We start from the raw sequence: 20437 nt of genomic DNA, 5'->3' as shown, positions 1-20437 counted from the left end.
AGCAGGATATGCCCTCCTCAGCTGCGGAAAATCTATCCTGCCCCCACATCCCCACTGTGCGCTCTGCAGAGAGGAGGAGGGCTAAAGGCAGAAATCCAGGAGAAATTACCACATCCTTCAGAAATCAAGGTGGAGAGGGAGGTGCAGTGCACTCTTACACCCAGAGCACGCCTGCATCTTGCGCACAGAGAGGCCTCTGCAAGTCGCGATTTGGGCCCATCAATTGGCTGTTCCTCTTTGCCCCCAGTTTGCCCCCCCATTGACAGTTCATTCATTTTTGGGACCTTTTCGACTCAATGAGATCCACTGGGGTATGAACGCGCCAAATGAGCCAAAAAACCAAATGGCAAGAGAGGCACGTGTGATCTACAGACGTGACAGCACAGGTGCAGAGTGAGCATGTGCACACTCCATCGGACACGCAGATGCACGTCACTTGGACTCGGCACATAATGGCGATTTATTTTACCGCCGGCCCTTCAGATCGGGGGCTGCCCCCCTGCCGGTCCACGCCTGCGGCAAGAGCATCAAAAGCCGCCCAACAGCTGCCCCAGCGGACCATGAAATACGGAGCCATAAAGCAGCAGGAAGCCGTAAACCTGTATCCAGGCACTGATTTGTGGATCCAATTATTTCCCCTCTGTAATGGTTGTGTTCAATGCGATGATGTGAAGTAGCGCTTGCCGATCGTAGCGGCTTAGACCCCGCCTCTGCCCCGCCCACAATGCCAATGAGGAAAGCCATAGGCTGACAGTGACAGCAGCCCCCTGTGGCTGGCAAACAGCCTGCATGTCTTGGGACAATAAAATTACAGAGGAATAAAGAAAATGTGTCTCCAAAGTAAAGAAATATTTAAATACAAAGCGGTGGGCTGAGAACAAAGGCAGACGGCTCATATCAGCAATAAATACCGGACATAAAAATGTTTTATTATAAATAGTGACCTGATAACACTATTTCAGTAAATGGTAATAATAACACACGGCCGTTAGAGTAATGTGGTGATTTAATACAGCAGAGATTGTCTTGGGAGGTGTGTTAAATTCCACATTATTGTCCATTTGTTCACCTGTCATGTGACCAGGAAGGCATGCAACACAAGGGCACCATAATCCAGCTAAATATTGGTCGTGGTGCAGATCAGGAGGCGGTGGGGGCTCTCCGGCGGACACCACCATCACGGGCCTTGGTCAACCAAGCAGACAAGTTCCTCTCTGGGGGTGCAGAGCCCCCCGTAGGCGGGGAGAGCAGGCGTCCACTGTCCCCAGGACAGGAAGGTCACCTGCTGCTGGCCACTTCTGCTGGCCACTTCTGCTGGACTCCACCTTAGATCTGCTCATCTTCAGAAGAACTTTGATAAACCACATCAAGGTTTGGGTCCAACAGACACACTGCCGCCAGGTCTGCACCAGACCACCAGGTTGGCTTCCCGGGGCAGCGGGAAAGCCGATGACCAGCTGGGTTACTGTGAAATCCCATGGCGGACCTGCGGGGGGGCCGGGGAGCCCTCAGCTCATCTGTTTATGCCCCCTCACCTGCCGAAGAGGTAGCTTGTCGCACCGCAGTAAGGCAGTGCGTGACGCGAGCATGCAGACGGAGCCCTGCGAACAGGCCAAGGGGGGGAGGGGGAAGGCACAGGAAGCAGCCTGTAGGAGTAATCACTGCTGCAAAAGCCTTTCTCCAATTTGACTGCTCCCCCCATCTGCGGATCACCAAAGTGAGACTTGGAGGAAGTGTGTGGAGCAGCACTGGACACCAGGAGCCATCAGAGAGAGAAAAAGTCTGCCTGTCCTCCTACCTGCCCTCCTCCTTAAGTCTCCTCCACAGCTTCTCTATCTCTGGTCTTTATTAGCTTTCTATGTTGAGACACCCCCTGCAGTTAGGGGTAGAGGAGGAGGATGGCAGTGCCCGGACCTCTTGTGCCATTCCTGATGCCCAGCTGGCATTCCCCTAGGTTTTGCTACAGAGTTCATGCACCTCTTACGGCCCCCAAAGAAACCAAGGGTAGAGACGGTTTAATTACATTTACAATAAAATACATTTCAGGAGACACTGGAGAACCAAACCTAAAGAACCTCTCTGAGTCGTTGAACTTCAGCTAACAGACGTCCTCAGTGACGTGAGGCTACATAATGAGAGGGGTGGGTCTGTGCTGGAGGCGAATGCTGAAACTCTGAAGGCAGGCCAGCTGTTTATGGTGGCCTCTCGGCACAGCGGCCGGCTGTGTGGACCGTGGGAGGCTGGGCCTGGTCTGAGCCGCTTGGCGGGGACAATGCCGCTTTTGACGCAGGTGTGGTTCCGATCGCATACTGGACAGCTTATACTGGCCCTCGATATTTACGGAAGCGGAGGCGTCCTGGGAGAACTATGAGGCCTTATGTGCGTGTTTGTGTGCCAAATAGGTACGGAAACCCACGGAAGGGACTCAAAGGCCTGCAACCCTCCCAGCACAGATGGAAAATTACCATCCCCGCCCTGTGGCTGGCCCAGAACTGGACGCCTGTGAAACACCCAAAAGACATGGGGTTCACAGAATCTGAGAAGCAGGATCTTCGGGCCCCTGGGGGGACACAACTGCCCTTTGCTGGGTGCTGCTTGACAGGGTGGAAAAGCAAACTCAGACAGACTGGCCACGTGTGGCTCCCAGTACCCATATTCCCCCAGGATGAGACTGGGCCCCATGCTCTGGTTTCCCACAGTTTGGGATTTGGCATTCGCTGAAGGAGCCCGCCATTCCGCTGGGTACGGGGAGCCGGGGTGAAGGCTGTAAGCTTGCATGCATGCGTGTGGCTGCGCATTCGAAGCCAGGATCCGATAGGGGATATCCCAAACCCGGGCCCTCGACGCTCCACTTCCACAGCTCCTGGTAAAAACACAGCGTTCCAGACCTTCTGCCCTAAGGAAGGAGAGACCCAGCACCCCCGCAGTGATTCATCACACCCTGTGTACGGCAGCTTCCAGGAAGTGTGTGTGTGTGTGTATGTGTATGTGTGTGTGTGTGTGTGTGTGTGTGTGTGTGTGTGTATAACAATAAAAATGGCTGTTTGACTTCATCTCCCCGGGGGCCTGCATGCTCTGCAAGCGATGCACTAAATTACGGCCCGATTCCAACGGAGGAGTCCCCCCCCTCCTCGGGGATCCCTGCAGCCTGCGTGCTGGAAGCTCAGGCTTCCCCATCAAAAAACCCACTGGAATGCAGGCGGTGGTTACTGCGCTTTCTGCTGTCTGCCTGTAATGCCAGGGGCAGCATCACCAGAACTTTCCACAGATGTGGCTTGCAGCTGACAAATTTAGAGGATGGCATGGGATCTTTGGTCAGAGGGAAAATCTGGTGCGGCAGCCTACGGGAGAGGAGCTGGTATTCTAGCCAGGACGCCAACTGTCACGGTACCATTGGAGCCGGCCCACCCGGCCCTGCAGACAGCTGGACTTATTTACTGTGAAATTCAGGTTAAACATTGCATTCAAAGGTTCAACAGGAGAACCCTGCCTGGAGGCTGGCAACCGTGTGGGAAATAGAGCAGTTCCACCACCATCAGTTGGCATGCTGCCCCAAACTGTGCCTTTGCCCCATCCCATGACCCGGAGGGTGACAGCGGATGGGTGCATGCGGCGGCTTCTCATCCTTCTGCTGTCCCCAGATGTCACGGCCACTTGATTCCCAGTCATAATCTCAAGCCACCAGACTGCACTCAAGGCCGCCAAACCCCACTGGCTGCTGGGCGCTTCCACTTGTTCGCCTTTACTGGGAAACTTTTGGAAATAAAACTAGCAATTTGTTCCTTTTCAGCTCCTATAATGACCAACCACTCAATCTCCGGCCAAAGTCAGAAGGGGAAATATAAATAAGCATTTATATTGGGAAACCAGATACAAACATAGAATCACTGGGCTGTTTGCAACATAGGAAGTAAAACTGAATAACTGGGTAACTCTTGACGACCAGCGACCACGTAGCAGATAGGAAATTAACAGAATGTCATAACCCCCCCACCCAGCTCTTCTGCCTCCTTTACCCACAGCAAGCTTTAATTGGTTCTGGATAAACCCAGGACAGAAAAAGGCTTGGCAGAGCCCAAATGGCTCTCTTCTTGTGAGGGATAAAACGGTGCTTGTTCTCTTTCCCCAGGCTGGGACAACGCGGCTCTCATCGCAGGCGGCTCTGCGTGGAGGCAGTAAACCCGGCTCTGGACGCCAACCCTCAGACGCCCAGGCCAAAACCAACTCGTTCTACCCAGTGACTTCAGATGTGCTCGGTCCAGGAAGCTGGAGGTGAGCGCGGAGCCAAAGCCGTCACTTTGCCACGAAGGGAAAAAACAAATAAGAGGACTGACAATATGGTGTAATGAAAACGACAAACGTTAAGTGACAATCAGAAAACGGCTTTCAGAGAAACCAGCAGAGCGTGCTTGACGCTCACAGCCAGCCAGCACGGCACAGCCTGATGCTGGAATACCCTTAACAGACATAATCCTATAAAAAAGCACTTTATCCGGCAATTAAACATTAGCGTGACAGGCTCGGACAGGCCTGAAGGCACAGTGGACATTTAAAGACGCTAACTGCAGTGTTCAGGGCTGACCTCGGAGGTGGGGACTGGATGGTTTGGGCATCGCATCCCGGAAGCCTGATGCCAAAGTGGCCCTCTCAGCAGTGGCGCCAGTACTGAGGAGCCGTAAACGGCCATGAAGCAGCCAGCCCTGCCCATTTGGTCAAGCTGATTTGACAGTGAAGACAGAGCTCTGTTAGTACCAGAGGGCTACTAGAACAACAAAGCAGACTGAAAAAGGCAACTCGTCCTGAACAGGTATCAGTGAAGCAATCCAATCTCTGGTTATCTGCTGGTAATTAGTCTCCAGAAAGGCATGGCTAGTATTGATGAGATGTCAGTTGCTGTTTTTTCCCATCCCCTGAGCTGCTGGCGAAAGCAGTGCATTATTAGCCCTCCCTCTCCTTTTACCACCCCCAGCAGTAAAGCCAGCTAATGACCACACATTCAGAACTGAGATATGACGAGGACCGAGGAACCCGTAACCAAGGAAACTCAAGGCGTACCTGTAAATGAATAAAAGCCCCGGGTGACATGCTTGCCCGCGTGTGCCTTCCGGGGCCGTGAGAGTGACCCGTGGCTCGGCTTACTGCTGGAGCGCCACCACATGCCAGGGTTAAGGCTGCTGAGCGCTCTTTAATGCCAGCTGCACTACACCAGTCATGTGAGTGCCGATAACTAGCTCTCTAAGTAAGTTAGCAGTGCCAAACCCTAAACCGGGCTGACTGGAATTTACACTACTCAGCTAGCTGGCTATAATAATAATAATAATAATAATAATAATAATAATAATAATAATAATAATAATAACCAACACACCAGCATCTGCTCCACAGGGGTACCCCCACTGCCGTCTGTCAGTCCAACAGCCACCCCACAGTGACCCCTCCCCAAGAACAGGGAGACAGGCCCGACCGGGTTCCCAGGACTCCCACCCTCGGGAAAAGATTAGGGGACAGCAGAGAGGTGTAGAGACAGCTCTGTAACAGCAAGGCTGTGCTAATGGCTGAAGGGGGGCAGAATGCGACATGCCACAAACAGCCAGGAATAAACAGCACTGAAATAGTACAAGTTGTACTTTATTCATCCCTGTGGGTTTAAAAACAAAGCGGAGACAAAAAATAAACAACAGCTGAAACTGCAGCACCCTTGTAATCATAGAAAGCTCTGTGTGAAGCTCTGTTCAAGCAAATTTAAGACACCCAATTACAGAGGATTCCAGGGTCATGAATGTGCAGCGATAGCTCAAGGTGGGCCCATTAGCTCCACTATTTCCCCTCAAAATATTGGATTAAAATATCCTGCTGGGTAATCAGTGGGCATTTTAATAAGATGATTATCCCTCTACATTCAGACCACTACCACTGTTCATTTTAGCACATCATAACAATGTCTGGAACCTTGTCATTAAATTCACATAAATTCTGTTAACTATCCTTTGATTGTGAATAAATGTACTGTTCAGCTAGTGCCAATTGTGGATGATATTTATGACATTTACTTTTTTTTGGGGGGGGGGGTGAAAGCAAATGGGAAAACTGACAAACACACAGTGTACATAAACCAGCACACACAAAAAAACTCACATTAGAGGGGACAACCTTTTAAAAATAAATTACACACACATCCTTTAAAAGCAAACACAGAATTAAAAACCAGACAGTTGATACAACAAATTAGAGCATGTACGCAGTTTTTAATAACATACACACACACACACACAAAGGAAAGTAAAGAGGACAGCGGGACACAGTGACAGCAGTGAAACTTCATTCCATGACCGGCGTGGAAATGCTGTCAGCCGCGGTCAGTGGGTGAGGGAGCTTCAAAGCCGGCATTCATAAAACGGCAAGCCAAGCGGATAAAGCGGTGATTCACCGGAGTCTCTGCCGGACACATTAAAAAGGGACCCGGCGCGGCTCCTCGGGGCTACGGCCACCGACGAGGTCCTGCTACCAGAGGAGCAGCTCATCCAGCGCTTGACGACAGGAAAGATAAACGCAAGAAAACCAAACCGAAGATCGGATGGCCTCCAGGTGATCGATTGGGTGTTGGAAAGAAGCGATTAAACTGAAAATAGAGCGAGGCTGGAGCAGAGGCGTGCATGGCACCCTGTAAACACAGCGGGCGGCGGACCGCTTTCAAGCCAGATCCACATGAAACACAAGACACCGTATCACTGAATAACGTCTGTCGGATTATTTAGGAAGACTGTCCGTGGGCTCTACATACTGTCTTTGTAAACCGTGCAAACCTCTCGTACTTTGAAGGGTTTAATTTTCGGAGTGATACTGAGGCGCATTACAGCGCACGGTATCTTAACACGATAACTGGAACCACCGCTGGTTCCGCTCCACACGGCGACATCCGATCCGCACCGATGAATAAATAAAGTAACTGCTTCTGCCAGGACAATTAACTATTCATGAGTAGTGGTCCCATTGGTCCACGAAGGTGGACTAGATAGCTTTGAAACCGAGTCATCAGTAAAAAATAAAAATAAAAAAGGAGGCGAAAGAGGGTGAGGGATCGAGACAAAGACGACGGTGAAGCAACTGGAAGCGAGACGCCGTGCGGTAAAGTTATCCCATACCTGTGTACTGCACGACAAACATTGTCCTCGGATCCGAAAGATTAACTCCTGCCTTCTGTAATCCCACCAATGTGAATGCAGTGCCAGCCGTCGGAGGAGGAAGGAGGGAGCGAGGGGGGAAGCGAGCGAGAGAGAGAGAGTCCCGAAGACGTCGAGAGTTGTGCTGCCGCCCGTTCCTCCTGCGCTCTGAGCTACATCAGGCAGGACGGATGGAGGAGGGACCGGCTCAGTAATAATCGTGTACACGCACACACACACACACACACACAGATTAGGTACGTATATCTTTGCGGGGACACACGTGTGCGCTATCGCCGTCACAGTCACCGAGGTGCTGTTCCGAGGCCAGACTCCGAGGGGACCGAGATTGACGCTGGCTTAAGTAATTAGCAGGGAGTTGATCTGTGACCACTCGGGAGTAAGTGTGGCCAAAAGCTTCCTGCAAATCTCAGCTCTAGTAGTGTGCATATGTTAGACGGCAATAATTACGAGAAATTCCGACAGAAAGGGGTACACATTGTGCAGAACCTCACATACAACTGAGATGTGAACTTCACCGTCATCTAATGAACGTCATAATAGTGCAATAAAATACAGCTTAATTACCTAGAAACCCCGAATAAGACTACAGAATAGAGGAATCACTGATGATTTATTGAATTCTCCGTATTAGACTAAAGGATTCTGCTGCATTGTTTGCAGAGGCAACGCTGAAAAAATCCACAGAGATGCAAGAGAAATTACCTGAGGGAACAACGAAGGATATTATAAAGAAAATACCCTGTTCTCCTGCCTGGCAGCCCTCGCGATTTGACTTTCGGAGGAAAAAAAGTCATTCGCAGAATCGTCCCAGACCCATTTCTAAGTTTAACTGAGAAACCAGCAGCCGCTGATGTGGAACCAAACAAGGAGATAGTTGTTGAACTCCAAGATAATCGCTGATCTGACTGAAAATGAACCGGTGGGGTAACGGTGCATTCTCATCTCTTATTTCTACCACTTGAAAGGAAATCGGGATGCGGTATAATGCGCACAAAGGAAAGAGCTGAGAGGTGAGACTAATATAACCCTACTAGACAGTGGTAGATTCAGACCGAGGCAGTTAGTCAGACGAGCAACAATACCCACACCGCAGTGCTTGGCACAAAACATGGGTCAGAGTTCCGGGAGCTACCAGCAGAGGGCGATTATGATGCTAGTGACCGACTGACGACTCTCAATCACAGTTCAGTTCCCTGAGCGACAGTCCGGTGTAGATTACAGTACCTTTAAAAATACACGAATCCGCAAAGATAAAGCTGTGCAAGTGGGAAATTATTTCAATACATTCATATTGAACTCAAGTCAAAAGTAGATCATTTTGCATTTGAGTACTAAGGTCTATCATATGCTGCCTGGTTTTAGCCGATGGGGGTCAGTAGCAAGAAGGCTCAAATTATTCTTTATCAGAAAAAACATGATAGTAAAACTCAGTGATTCAGTGTGCACCTTCACTTTTATAATGCCAAATGGACATCTATCAACATCATTTTCATTTGCAAGTTTGAAAAAGGACTATGAAAAAATCCAGTCAGGCCTGTGGTCAGGTCTTAAAAGGTCCAACACTCATAAGCATGGCTGCTTACCTTCTGAGAAAGATATTGCTGTACTTGTTTTATATATCCAACGGATGACACTTTGTTCAATTAAATGATTAAATAAGGCATTTTCTATATTAAGGATTATCAAACAATTGCTTTTTTAGGCTCAGGGAACAGTTTGAACCCCCCCTTCTTTTTTAGGAACTAAAACCCAGTCACTGCTTGGTCTTTGCAGCTACCTGCTATCATGCAGCTCAAGCAACCTCATTAAGTATCATTAACCTCAGTGACCGGTGACTTTTACCAACATACATACACCTGGTTGCATTAAATCTGCACTGGACAGACTGTCTGCATATCTGACGCACCTTGGCCCTGTTACTTTACCAAGCCAGTATGAAAGCATATCTTCTGACACAAGGCCCTCAAAGGCCTCTCCTCCATCCATTGGACGCATATCATATATAATCCAATCAGATCGCTCTGCTCTTGGTCTTTCCCAGTGGCAAGGATGTTTTTTTCCTCCATTTTCTTTTTTTGTTTGTAAAGTGCTCACTTTAGGAAAAAAGTTATCCAATTATGATTGGATACAATCTCAATCCCACTGACTTGGGTTTAGTGCAGGATTATGGAGATAAGACTATGAAAATGCACAGTGCTGGGAGCTACATGTGTAAATTGGTAAAAATATTTTAAGTGCTGTCACTAAGTTACTATGTATTTATAAACCATTACTATGAAGCCTGTTTACTGTAATTGTAATTCTGCTTGCATGCTCGATAAAACATTAACTACACAGTATTCCAAGATTATGTATGGCTTGATTGATTCACCATCCATCCATAAAATAGGAAATTATTTCCATACAATCCAAATACTATATCTATGACAAATTGAAGATAATGTTTTCTCTTATACATTTGATAAAGACTGTAAAACATGGCAGGGAAAAAGAAAAACGAACTTGACAGCATATTAAATGTCCATCAATCTGCAGAGATGAAGACAATGAAACATTCGAATTGATGTTCCCCTATGAAAGTCTTACCCCAGGCCTGGAGAGGAAAGACATATGATATTTGACATCGGCATCACCCAACACCAACAAGCACCTCTGCTCTGTAAGACATGATGTCAGAGAAACTGTCTGCTGCTGTTAAGCCTCTCGACTTGTATTGTTTAGCTTTTTGTTACGTGCAGGAAAAACAACTTGGGTTCCTCCTGAGCTGAAGACGATCTCTAACAGCAAAAGCGTAAGAGAAATGAGACTCATCCCTAACCAGAGGCCAGCTCTGCGCCTGCTTGTGAGATAATTAAAGGATGGCCAACAGGAATCCGGTGGCACTGGGCTTGAGTCGTGCTGGCTGTACAAGCAAGGCACCTGAGAGGCCAGGCCGTGCCCATAAAACGCGCAGTTACAGTAGGCAGTGGAGCTATTCACTCGTAACCTCATTAACACAAAAGCCCTTGCCAGCCATAGAGCAACCGATCACGAGAATCTCGTGAGGAATGCAGCTTGCATAAAGTCAAACACTTCTGCCTTTTTAAAAATGTTATTGTGGTTGTGTTTTACAGTAAAGACCAGCAAGCAATGAAAGGTGAGCACCTTCTCTCTGTCACTGCCATTACAACATTCCCTGCACTGATTTTTTAAAGCCTAAAGCTATTAAAATAGCTAAATATGTCACACATGCCTGCTAGCCCTGCTTGCTCAATAAAAAAAAACATGTCCTTGAACATCCAACTGGCATGTTTATAGTCAGCCACTGAATTGTGGGAGATTTCATACTCCAACACCACTGAACAAACAGGGGAACTGGCAGCTTGTCTTAGGAAGGAGCTAATGGAAATCATAGCAACACACGTACAGCAGCAAGTCACAGAGCGTGTGAGACTAGCACATGGCACGCATACATGTACTCTCACACAGAACAGCCACGCCAATGTTAGCACATCTGAGCATGACAGAAACCAGAAAGAAGCAAGAAAAAAAAAACAGGAGCAGAGTTGTGTGCTGCTGTGAGCTCTGGTTCTAAGGATGCACCTCCTCAACCATGCCTAGGTAACCACTGCTGCCCCATGCTATCAGATGGAACTCTGGAGGATTACTACATAATATCTATTTAGCAATGAGTGCCATGCCACAGTCACAGAAATGGCTGGCAGGACGGTCTCTCCATCGACACAGTTTGGAGATTGCTCATAAATAAAGCTCATGCATTTGAGACTGATTCTGATTGTCAGTTTTGGTGAAGCAGAATGAATTAGATACAAAGTCACCCTGAACTCCCATTCAGTTCATGCCTGGCTGAGAGGAGATACTTGCCTTATCTATTTCTACATGCTACAATGGCTTCTGCTGCTAAAAGACATGCGTGTTAAGAAAGGACTTATAAACTGAAGACTAATTTCACTTGATTCACTAGCAGATGATGGAAAACTACTTCTGGTAAGTGATGACAAATTGCTTTTGGGAGCAGAAGACCAAGGCGGCTTCAAAACAAGCATGAAGCATGAAGTAAATTTGAGCTTTAATCACATAAAATAATTATTAATATGTATTTTCCTCTCATACTGCACCACCTCTTCTTCCCAGAGCATGAAATCCAGGCCTGAGTCCAGCCGAAGGGTTGGCCTTCAATCACAGGCCAGAAGCAATCAGCTCCACACGAGTGATGGATTCATCAGCCGCTACCCGCAAGGTGCTCCAAGCTTGAACCCAGATGAAATGGACAGCAAGATGGCAGGTAAATCCGGGGACAAAGCCTGGGAAACGAGCGTTCGCAAATTTGACAGGATGTCCACTGGGTTCAGGAGCAGCTTTCAGAGACTCCCCTGGGAAAACTGCTCGTCCTTGTGAAGCTTGCTAATTTGGGAAGACTCTGCTGGAAACGGGGCGGGGGAGGGGGGGATGGGTACCTTGAGCATCAACTCTACACTGTGTCCTATTTTGCATCCCTGATTTGCTCCCCCTGGAAACGTTTCACACACAGGCACTAAGAAGTAGCAGAAGGTACCTGGAAATCGGTCCATATGGGGATCAAGCAGCTTCAACTGTGGAGGTGACGGTTTGCGTGGTGTACTGAAGTGAATGTTGAAAGACAAGGAGATCCTGTAATTATCTGGGGTGAAATCTGGGCATTGTCCAAGAACATCAGACTCAGAAATCATGCTGTCAAAGATTGAGAGGAGCTGGTATTTAAAGGTTCAACTGGCCAGAAAACTGGCAAGGGTTTCGATGAACTGCTATGGTATTTGTAAAGTTCCACTGCGAAATCAATATAAACTTACTATTTGAGCAGAGATCGAGTATAAATGCCAGGGCTAAAGGGTCTGGGGCTGCTTAATGAACTCCCTTTGCTTTCCGTGGGCAGAATGTTGTCCATCGAAGGCCATTGATTCTGTGTCATTTGTCTTTCTTGGTCTTGACGGATAGCTAATGGGGTTTCTGAAGACCTAACAGTGGATAAGTATCACCCTCTATCTGGCCAAGCTCTGGACACCTCTATACAAATAGTGCTATCACAAATTCTCACATTGTGCAAATGCTTCGTGGTTGTTTATGTCCTATGTAAGGCAGTAATATATATATATTCAGTTCAGGAGATTGTCTTGACCAGGACCACACCCCTAAATGCATTGAAGCAACTGCCATGTGATTGGTTGATTAGATAATTGCATTAATGAGAAATTGAACAGGTGTTCCTAATAATCCTTTAGGTGAGTGTGTGTATACACACAGGCAGTTCTGAAGGTGAAAGGGGGTCAAACACCGTATTAGTATGGTGTTCATAATAATCCTTTAGGTGAGTGTATATGTGTGTAGGTAGAACATAGTTCACAAATGTACAAATGTGTGCATATTTTCTTTTTAATATCAACCCACTGCAGGTCTTTCCACATCCCTGAGCGACAGCATACAGACGCTCCCTTCTTCTACAGGCAAGCCAGAGGTCTTCCTTTGAGTATGTGTATTTCTTCTGCCAGTTTAAACCTCCCACCCTGCACCCCGCAGCCTAACAATACGAAATGCAAACGGCAGCCTAAAGCGCGTCATCAGCAGAGCGGAAAACTTGGTAGAGAGTGAATGACAGCCGTGCAAACACCCCCCCCCCCCCCACCATGCATACAGAGATCGCTCCTCGAGGCACCGAAACATGTGACTTACATGTCTGAGCTCTGGACCCTGAGGCAAAGCATAACTTTGAATGCAAGAACTCTTCAAACCCGTCACTAGCAGCTCCCACAAAGGAGGAGTAACGAAACAACACCGACTTTTAACACGGAGGAACAGCAGGGTGGATTTCCACGCTGCAAATCAACTCCAAGGGCCCTCAGCGGTAAGCTATTTTTAACAATCCTGCGCAAAAAACTTCTCACAAGACAAGTTACTTGTCATTGCGTGAAGATGAGTGTTTAAACACAATTACACAACATTTAATAATTTAGCATAGCTGGAGGGGAAAAAATGTTAAAATCCTTCTGTTAATTACATAAAAGGCTCTGGACCTTTATCTCAAGTGTGTGTTTCATTCTGATTTACTTCTGTCTCTCAGTATGCCAGGCACTGCTCCCCTCACCAATCTCACAACGCTCCCAATGTCAGAAAAGGAGATTGGAGACAGATGGGAGACGCAAAGGAGCTCACGTTTCTCTCTCTGCTTAATGGGAGTCTCCTCAGGATGCTGACGTGTTTGAAACAGACCGGTTCCCCCTCCGGAGCACCATCAACAGAGGTCAGCAGGGCCCTTCCCTCTGAACTGTGTATGATATGATGACGATAACGCCATTAATAAATATCATGTCGTGTGGCCGGTGGGTTCACTGATGGTATTCTGAAAACAGAGTCATTCTGACTTGGAGATGCTGCTCAATGCATTTATTATTCACTACGGGGAATTTATTAAACTTCCTGAGATATTAAATAAGAGATTAGGCTCACAAATGAGAAAAACCGCAGAGCGGAGCAGGCGTGGTGGCATATCGGGCACGGAGCGGCTTGGGCGCAGGCTGATGTGCGCAACCCAATTCAAGAAGTGGTACCAAGCATTATTTACACGCTTCCTGCCTGTCTGATACATTTTTCATCTATTTCTGTGCTTCACAAGCTCTCAATGTTGAAGACACAAGTGGAAAATGTAGATGTCTCAAGTTAAACACAAATAGCAATATACAATGTATATCCTGGGCCGTCTTCATTCTAGGGAAGACCTAATGATGTAACACACAACACACAACACACACGCACGCACATGCGATTGTATTCATATCTTTGTGGGGACTGTCCAATGATTTCTAAGGGAAAAACCCTAATCGTGACAATGACAACCTTTGCCCCTACCCAGCCCTAACCTTATCCATAAATTAAGTTTTTGATTGAAGTCACAGATTTTATATAAAATTGAGTTTCCCCTTGTAGGGACTGAAGAATGGTTCCATAACATCAAAATAACAGCTTTTTATCACATTGTAGGGACATTTAGTCCCCACAATGTAATATATACATAACTCACGCATACATGCACACACTACTTCCTCTGGTTGACCGAGATGACAAGACGAAATGTTGCTTTACATAAAAACACTACAGGGAGCATCCAAAAAACGTAAGCAAGTATGTTTTCCATCTTGGCGTCTTCAACCACCACTGACAAGCATCGGCCAACTACGGCACAGTGGCGAGTCATCTGAAAGCCAGTGAAACGTGTGTGAACATCACTCATTCTCACTTCAGAATAACACAGACTGCCAGTTATGAGAAGCATGATAATCACACTGCATTATGAACAACAGATGTTGCCATTGTTCAAAATGAGGGGAAAAAACTTGTACAAAGTGAAACAGTCCAAACAACACTTTAACCCAGTAAAACAGGTAAACCATTTAAACAGTTTAAACAGACATGATTGTAATTTTAGATTAACACGGAGGTGTCAAATCACACACACACACGCACACACCATCTTCTGTTTGACAATTTTCCTGATAGGAAAATCGAATAATGGTGCAGCTTGAGGCTGTATGTACTGTATAGAACAAGCCATCAGACAGGAAGCAGACATATCACATGAGTATGTGGAACATCATCACTCAGTTTTTCCCATACAGGCTGTTTCTCATTAACTCTACTTTCCTTGGACCCAGTACCTCATGTTTTGTCAACTTAAATACTAAAAATGTCTAATACTAATGTCTGGGGTGAGGGGGTGGGAGGAGGGGGGGGGGGGATCTTGTGGAACAGGACTTCGAACAGGTCCTCTCCAGTGTCCCCTGAATGACCCAGGAACAGAGGCAGCCCAGGCAAGCTGGTCCTCAGGGAGGTCAATGATTCTGAATATTCATACAGGTTCTCTACATACTGTCTGCAGGATATTGTAAACTCACTGAACCTGGGACACCACATAGTCAGGAAGGGTGAGAGAAAGGCGGGGTCAGTGATAGCCAAAGACAGGAGGCTGGGAAACCACATGGTAAGGAAAGGCAAGAGAAAGGCGGGGTCAGTGATAGCCAAAGACAGGAGGCTGGGAAACCACATGGTAAGGAAAGGCAAGAGAAAGGCGGGGTCAGTGATAGCCAAAGACAGGAGGCTGGGAAACCACATGGTAAGGAAAGGCAAGAGAAAGGCGGGGTCAGTGATAGCCAAAGACAGGAGGCTGGGAAACCACATGGTAAGGAAGGGTGAGAGAAAGGCGGGGTCAGTGATAGCCAAAGACAGGAGGCTGGGAAACCACATGGTAAGGAAAGGCAAGAGAAAGGTGGGGTCAGTGCTAACGCTAGCTAAAGACAGGAAGCAGGATTGCACGTGTCGCCCATCAAATCACATGGCTGGCAGCCAGTTGGCTGCACCGGGCTGCGTGGAAGCCTTGTTCCCAACCACACCTGTGCCATATGCACCGACAAATGGAGAGCCTGCCTTTCAAAGGGCCCCAAGAGCCGAAATACGGCTATTCTCAGATCTTACTGGAGGTAGCCTAATCTGCCCACTTACCACAAGTACCGCAGGAAAACAAATGCCTCTTCAGAGAAGTTACAACCGAATTACGAAAAGCAAAGAACAGCCTGGCATGTGTCTGGGGATCAGGTCTTGCAAACAGCCATCATATCTGATAACAGAAAATGATTCATTTACAAGCTTTCAGGCTTGAGATTTAATAAAAAAAAAAAAAAAAAGTTGTTCTGTTTCCAGGCGAGTCTTGCTCCTTCCTCAAAGCTCCATACGCTGATCTTGGACCAAACACTCCAGATTCATTAAGGATCGGGTCTTTTGCTCCCTGCTCAGATACAAAATCGTCAGTGCAGTTGACTGGAAGCGTGAAGGGCCTCTGGTATTTGAGGAAGGAGATTATAGTACGGTTATTAAGCAGAAAGCCTAAGGTCATGAAGATAGCGTGCTTCTGCTAGACCAAGGGTGGCCAATCTTATCCGGAAAGGGTCGGTGTGTGTATGGTTTTTGGGATAACCTTTAGGTCAGCTGTTCAAACCCAGGTGTGAGGACTCTTCAGCCAATCAGTCCTCTAATTAGTAATCTAATTAGGGAGTTTCAGCGAAAACCCGCATACACAGCGGCCCTTTGCGGATAAGATTGGCCACCCCTGTGCTAGACCTTGTCGATGAGCGTCCTCGTTTGTCAATGACCGTAATTACTCCACACATGGAGAGGCAACTGGATGTCACATAGTGCCCATAATTTGTTGGCACTCTAGACATGGTACACCATTCCCAGATGCTCTGGCGGTGAAGGTGGACCACCTCGGGCTGCGCCAGTCAATGAGGGCACCTGTGGGCAAGCAACCTTAGTTGCACACCAGGTCAAGAGAGAGAACACCTGACTGTAAAATCATTTTGCAGGCCCTGACCCACAAAGGACCGTATGAGTGTTATTCTACTGACCTCAGAATGAACCATGCTCATTTCACTGGTTCGCCAACCTGCACCACTAAAGCCCCTACCCCCCCCCCCCCCCAGTCTGAACCCAGGCAGACGAGAGAATGGCACGAGCACTGGAAATGACATACAGCATCCAAAACACAATAATTCCTCCTGCTTGAATGTGAGGGCGTGCTGATAGCTCGAGGATGCAAACATTCCCTCCGATGTCACATGACAGACATGGGCGTACTCTACGAGTTATCTTTGCCCTATCAACAAGAACATGGTTCCCTGTAAATAAAAAATTACTAGAAACAGTGACTTTATCTCTCTCTCAGTGCCTGAAACCTACAGCACCCGACCCCCCAAGGGTATTGAGATGCACAGAACATGGTCTTGTGGGCAGGTGGAGCGCTGCTTGGAAAGGATCCATAATGAGTCAAGGAAAGAGGACGAAGGGCGTCTGTGACATTAATAGGCCAGTGGTGGGTGGGTGGAGACTTGAAACAAACCACTCAGACCTCCTTCAAGCCCAAATGAGGTAGAAGGTCAGTAAACAAGACAAAGGCGGTGCTCTGCTATGGCTTGACAGCCGTTGAGTGTCATGAAGTGACATTTTGGGAGAAGGAATGCCAGCTTACCTCAACAGCTTTATCAAGAGCAGCACATGTATCAAGTGAAGATGCCAAAGACCCCAACTGGCAGCCACTGAGACCAAGCAAAGACTGCCCTCCCACACCCAGAAGAAGAAAAGGAAAAAATATACTTACCTCCACCACGGCCTGGTCTGTAGTCCTTGTACATCGGCAGTGGTGTTGGAGATGGCGTGGTGCCTGCTCCTGGCTCCTCTGAACGTCTGAGCTCTGCCAGGAGGAAATAGAAAGAGAACAAACTGATCTTATCAACCACGCAACCATGACGGGGAGGGTCCTGCTCCTCATCGACTCCACCTCAGCATCTCCGCTCTATGTGAGGGGACCCTTATATCTGTATATCAGCTTAACCAGCTTTGGTGAATCCCAGCCAATCAGAAGATGAAGAATGTTTCACTCTATCACAGCTACTCTATCTGGAGTAGCTGTTATTATGATGCAATTGAAGGTGTAAATAAGCCACTAACGGAAAGGTAACCGAAAGGGCTCCAGAGACATAAACAGAAGAACATCATAAGCAGTAGCTTTGTGGATAAGGAGGTGGGTTTCATTAGCTGTACAATTAGCAGCCCTGTTTGGAGGGATGCCTTTGAGGGAAAAACAAAATGCAAAAAAACAGGGATGGTAAATACAGGCACATAAAGGACACCAAAATGCATTACACAGAAGTTCAAAATCCTAAAGAGCTGTAAACCAAAGCAGATCTAACTGGTCCTTTGAAGCATCCTGAAAACGTGTCTCTGGTGTGCTGTGGCAGCCTTGCTGGGAGGGTTGAGCAGATTTGGAACTCTCTACTCCGTACTCAGGCACCACAGGGTAGAGCATGAAATGTCAGTCTGCTAATCAGCGTCGAGGAGGAGACAAGTGCTTTACCTCTTCAATCAAATGGTCCAGACCTGCCTGTGGTTTTAAAAAGCAGAGCTTACCAGAAAAGAAGTGATGGATTCTTCCTATACTGACAATGACTGCCGTGGTTCACAACAAGAGAGATGTTTCCTGTCCAACTGTCATCTCAACAGCACTGGGACAGACTGAATCACACTTGCCAGAGGCTTCTTATTAATACAGATTCTTAGTGACAGGGTTGATCATTAATTATTAAAACCTTACATTTTAAATCGATCCTTGCTGAAAGCTTAACGTTTCTGCTGTAATGGAACGCCTGCTGTGACCTCAGAATAAAGCCTAGGGGTACGTCAGAAATCACATACTTGTTTTCTACGTAGTAGGTAAAATACAGTATGTGACATGACCAGTATGTCCGAATCCTCAGTATGAGTCAGACAGTAGCCAACAGTACCTGAGTGACGTGAAATAAAGTGTGCAATCAATGGACGCTACGCTATCCCACAAGGCCACTGATGCAGTGAAGAGCATCACTTGCTCAGAAAGATAGTAGGGAAAATGGCATCTCTGTACAAATTTAAGTAGAAAACAATGCCCAGTTACATTAGCTGACATAAATATGTATTTTTTTCATTGATAGTTTTTAAACAGTTTAACTTTTGCAGAGGTCAGGCTACATCATTGGAAAACATCTGGGTCAAGTAATATGTAAAATGGTGCCTGCAGTGTGTCGAAGTGTGTGCATACTATTCTCATACATACATATAGTACACACCGCATTCACGGTCGAGTAAGTCGGGGATTTAGGATGCACCCTATGTCTTCCACCAACCACAGCAGTTCCTGCAAGCATGAGAATGTCTAAGGTAGGCTGTGAAGAGCTACACCATTCCAGCCACCTTTAGTGTGACCACCCTCTGTGACCCAAGCCGGCACACTGTCTCCCCCCATTTCACATAACTGCCCCCCTGAGGTGGAGAGGGAAAATAAGTTTGGCAAAGCTTCGCCTTCTGTGACCCCCAGCTGAAGAGCGTCAGCATCACAGCTGTGGTCTGAGGACCCCTGACCTCTTCCTGGTTGTCTGGTGCCTTTAAATGGCCTTAACAAGAGGAGCAGAGTCATCCAGGTCAGGAAGAACACTTAGGGTTAGATAGCTGACCACAGAATCTCACCTGCCATGCAAGTTATACAGTAAATGCAAAAAACAGGTGATCTAGAAAATTCCTTGAAGAGCTGAGCATTATAGACTGTTGAGCTCGGTTTCAGTGCACACAAACACAGCACCCTGTGAATATACATTCCTACAAGTAATGTTTGTAGTGTTAATTGTAGTGTTAATTGGTTCAAGTCAATCTGTCATGCCATTGCTAGATTCTATCAGCACCGTTATTCAGAAGAAAAACTAAAAACAAACCGAGTTGAGAGACTGAGTCACTAATGTAGCCTGAAAGTGTGGAAAATAACACTCTGATTGTATTTACATTTCACAACAGCTAAATGGCACAGCAAGTCAATCAATGAAACAGATGAAGATCCAGTTAAAATTTAGCTGCATTGTCTAGTTCATCCTGGAAGATGAAAACCGGTAGAACAGGCCAGATCATCTGTCATCCAAACGTACCTGATCAACCAAAACCATGTTCGAGATAATTCAATAGAGGATGAGCCATCGTATATTTCAGAGGCACAGAGCTGAACTGTATCAATGCATAATACTTTCAAGATTAAACAGTTAATTAATAATAGGATTATTCAATGGATGCTCTAAAACAAAAACAGCACTGCGGCTTGGCTGACTAGCAAGCCAGTCAGTCACACATAACAGATTTACTCTGTGATCCTTTTAATATAAAGCTAGAAAACAAGATTGGAAATGGCTCATGCTGCAGTGCGACCCGGCACTCAACCCTTTGGAAAGTGTGTGCCTTGCAAAGAAAGCTGCGGTACAAGGTAAGATATTGCCAGCAGGAACCAGCCCAAACATAAGCTGTCTGACCCTCAAATTCCCCGCACTGTTAAAATGACTCTGAAATAAAGGTAGCTGGCTAGGCGGCAATAAAGACGCTCAGAATGGAAGATTAAAAGAGACCTGCACTTACTGCACAACCAAACAGCACGAATCCCTCTTTATTTCAGCGTGAGGGTGAGCAGATAGCAATAACCTAACTTCAAGCACGTATGCCATCATTCTGGCAACTTCTCTGCATTTCCTGCGTGTGAGTGGGTGGGCCAGACCTTTAAGACGTAAGCTGTAAAAATGTTTGTAGCGGTCTGAGGCAGACTTTAGAGGAGAGCATTATCATAAATCACTGCAAATGCCAGATCAGTCCATTGCACATTTTTCAAT

The 20437-nt window shown here is 46.9% G+C and overlaps 1 protein-coding gene and 1 long non-coding RNA gene across 8 annotated transcripts in view; one reads left to right on the top strand and one right to left on the bottom strand.

The window, feature by feature from the left end:
- enox2 (ecto-NOX disulfide-thiol exchanger 2) overlaps window positions 1-20437 on the bottom strand; it is a 162276-nt gene that overhangs the window by 84615 nt on the left and 57224 nt on the right. For 2 of the 3 annotated variants that reach the window (XM_072717311.1, XM_023794877.2), the window contains exon 2: window positions 17362-17454. In XM_072717311.1, the coding sequence (XP_072573412.1) occupies window positions 17362-17395 (34 nt within the window). In that variant the 5' untranslated portion in view covers window positions 17396-17454. Of the gene's footprint in view, window positions 1-7142; window positions 7277-17361; window positions 17455-20437 lie in introns of those variants that run through there. The other variant, XM_023794878.2, reaches the window with a different exon arrangement.
- LOC111835006 (uncharacterized) lies at window positions 6199-13779 on the top strand. Of its 5 annotated transcripts, XR_011993555.1 has the most exons (9): window positions 6199-7125; window positions 7224-9843; window positions 9923-9975; window positions 10298-10320; window positions 11319-11469; window positions 11716-11784; window positions 12614-12687; window positions 12855-13062; window positions 13279-13779. It is a non-coding gene; the product is annotated as an uncharacterized lncRNA (long non-coding RNA). The 5 variants fall into 5 exon arrangements; XR_002836132.2 differs by having other exon boundaries at window positions 7224-7371; window positions 7845-11469; XR_002836131.2 differs by having other exon boundaries at window positions 7224-8194; window positions 9720-11469.

The sequence above is a fragment of the Paramormyrops kingsleyae genome, chromosome 10 (genome assembly GCF_048594095.1).
Source record: "Paramormyrops kingsleyae isolate MSU_618 chromosome 10, PKINGS_0.4, whole genome shotgun sequence".
NCBI lineage: Eukaryota > Metazoa > Chordata > Actinopteri > Osteoglossiformes > Mormyridae > Paramormyrops > Paramormyrops kingsleyae.
This window is presented reverse-complemented; position numbering and strand designations above follow the sequence as displayed.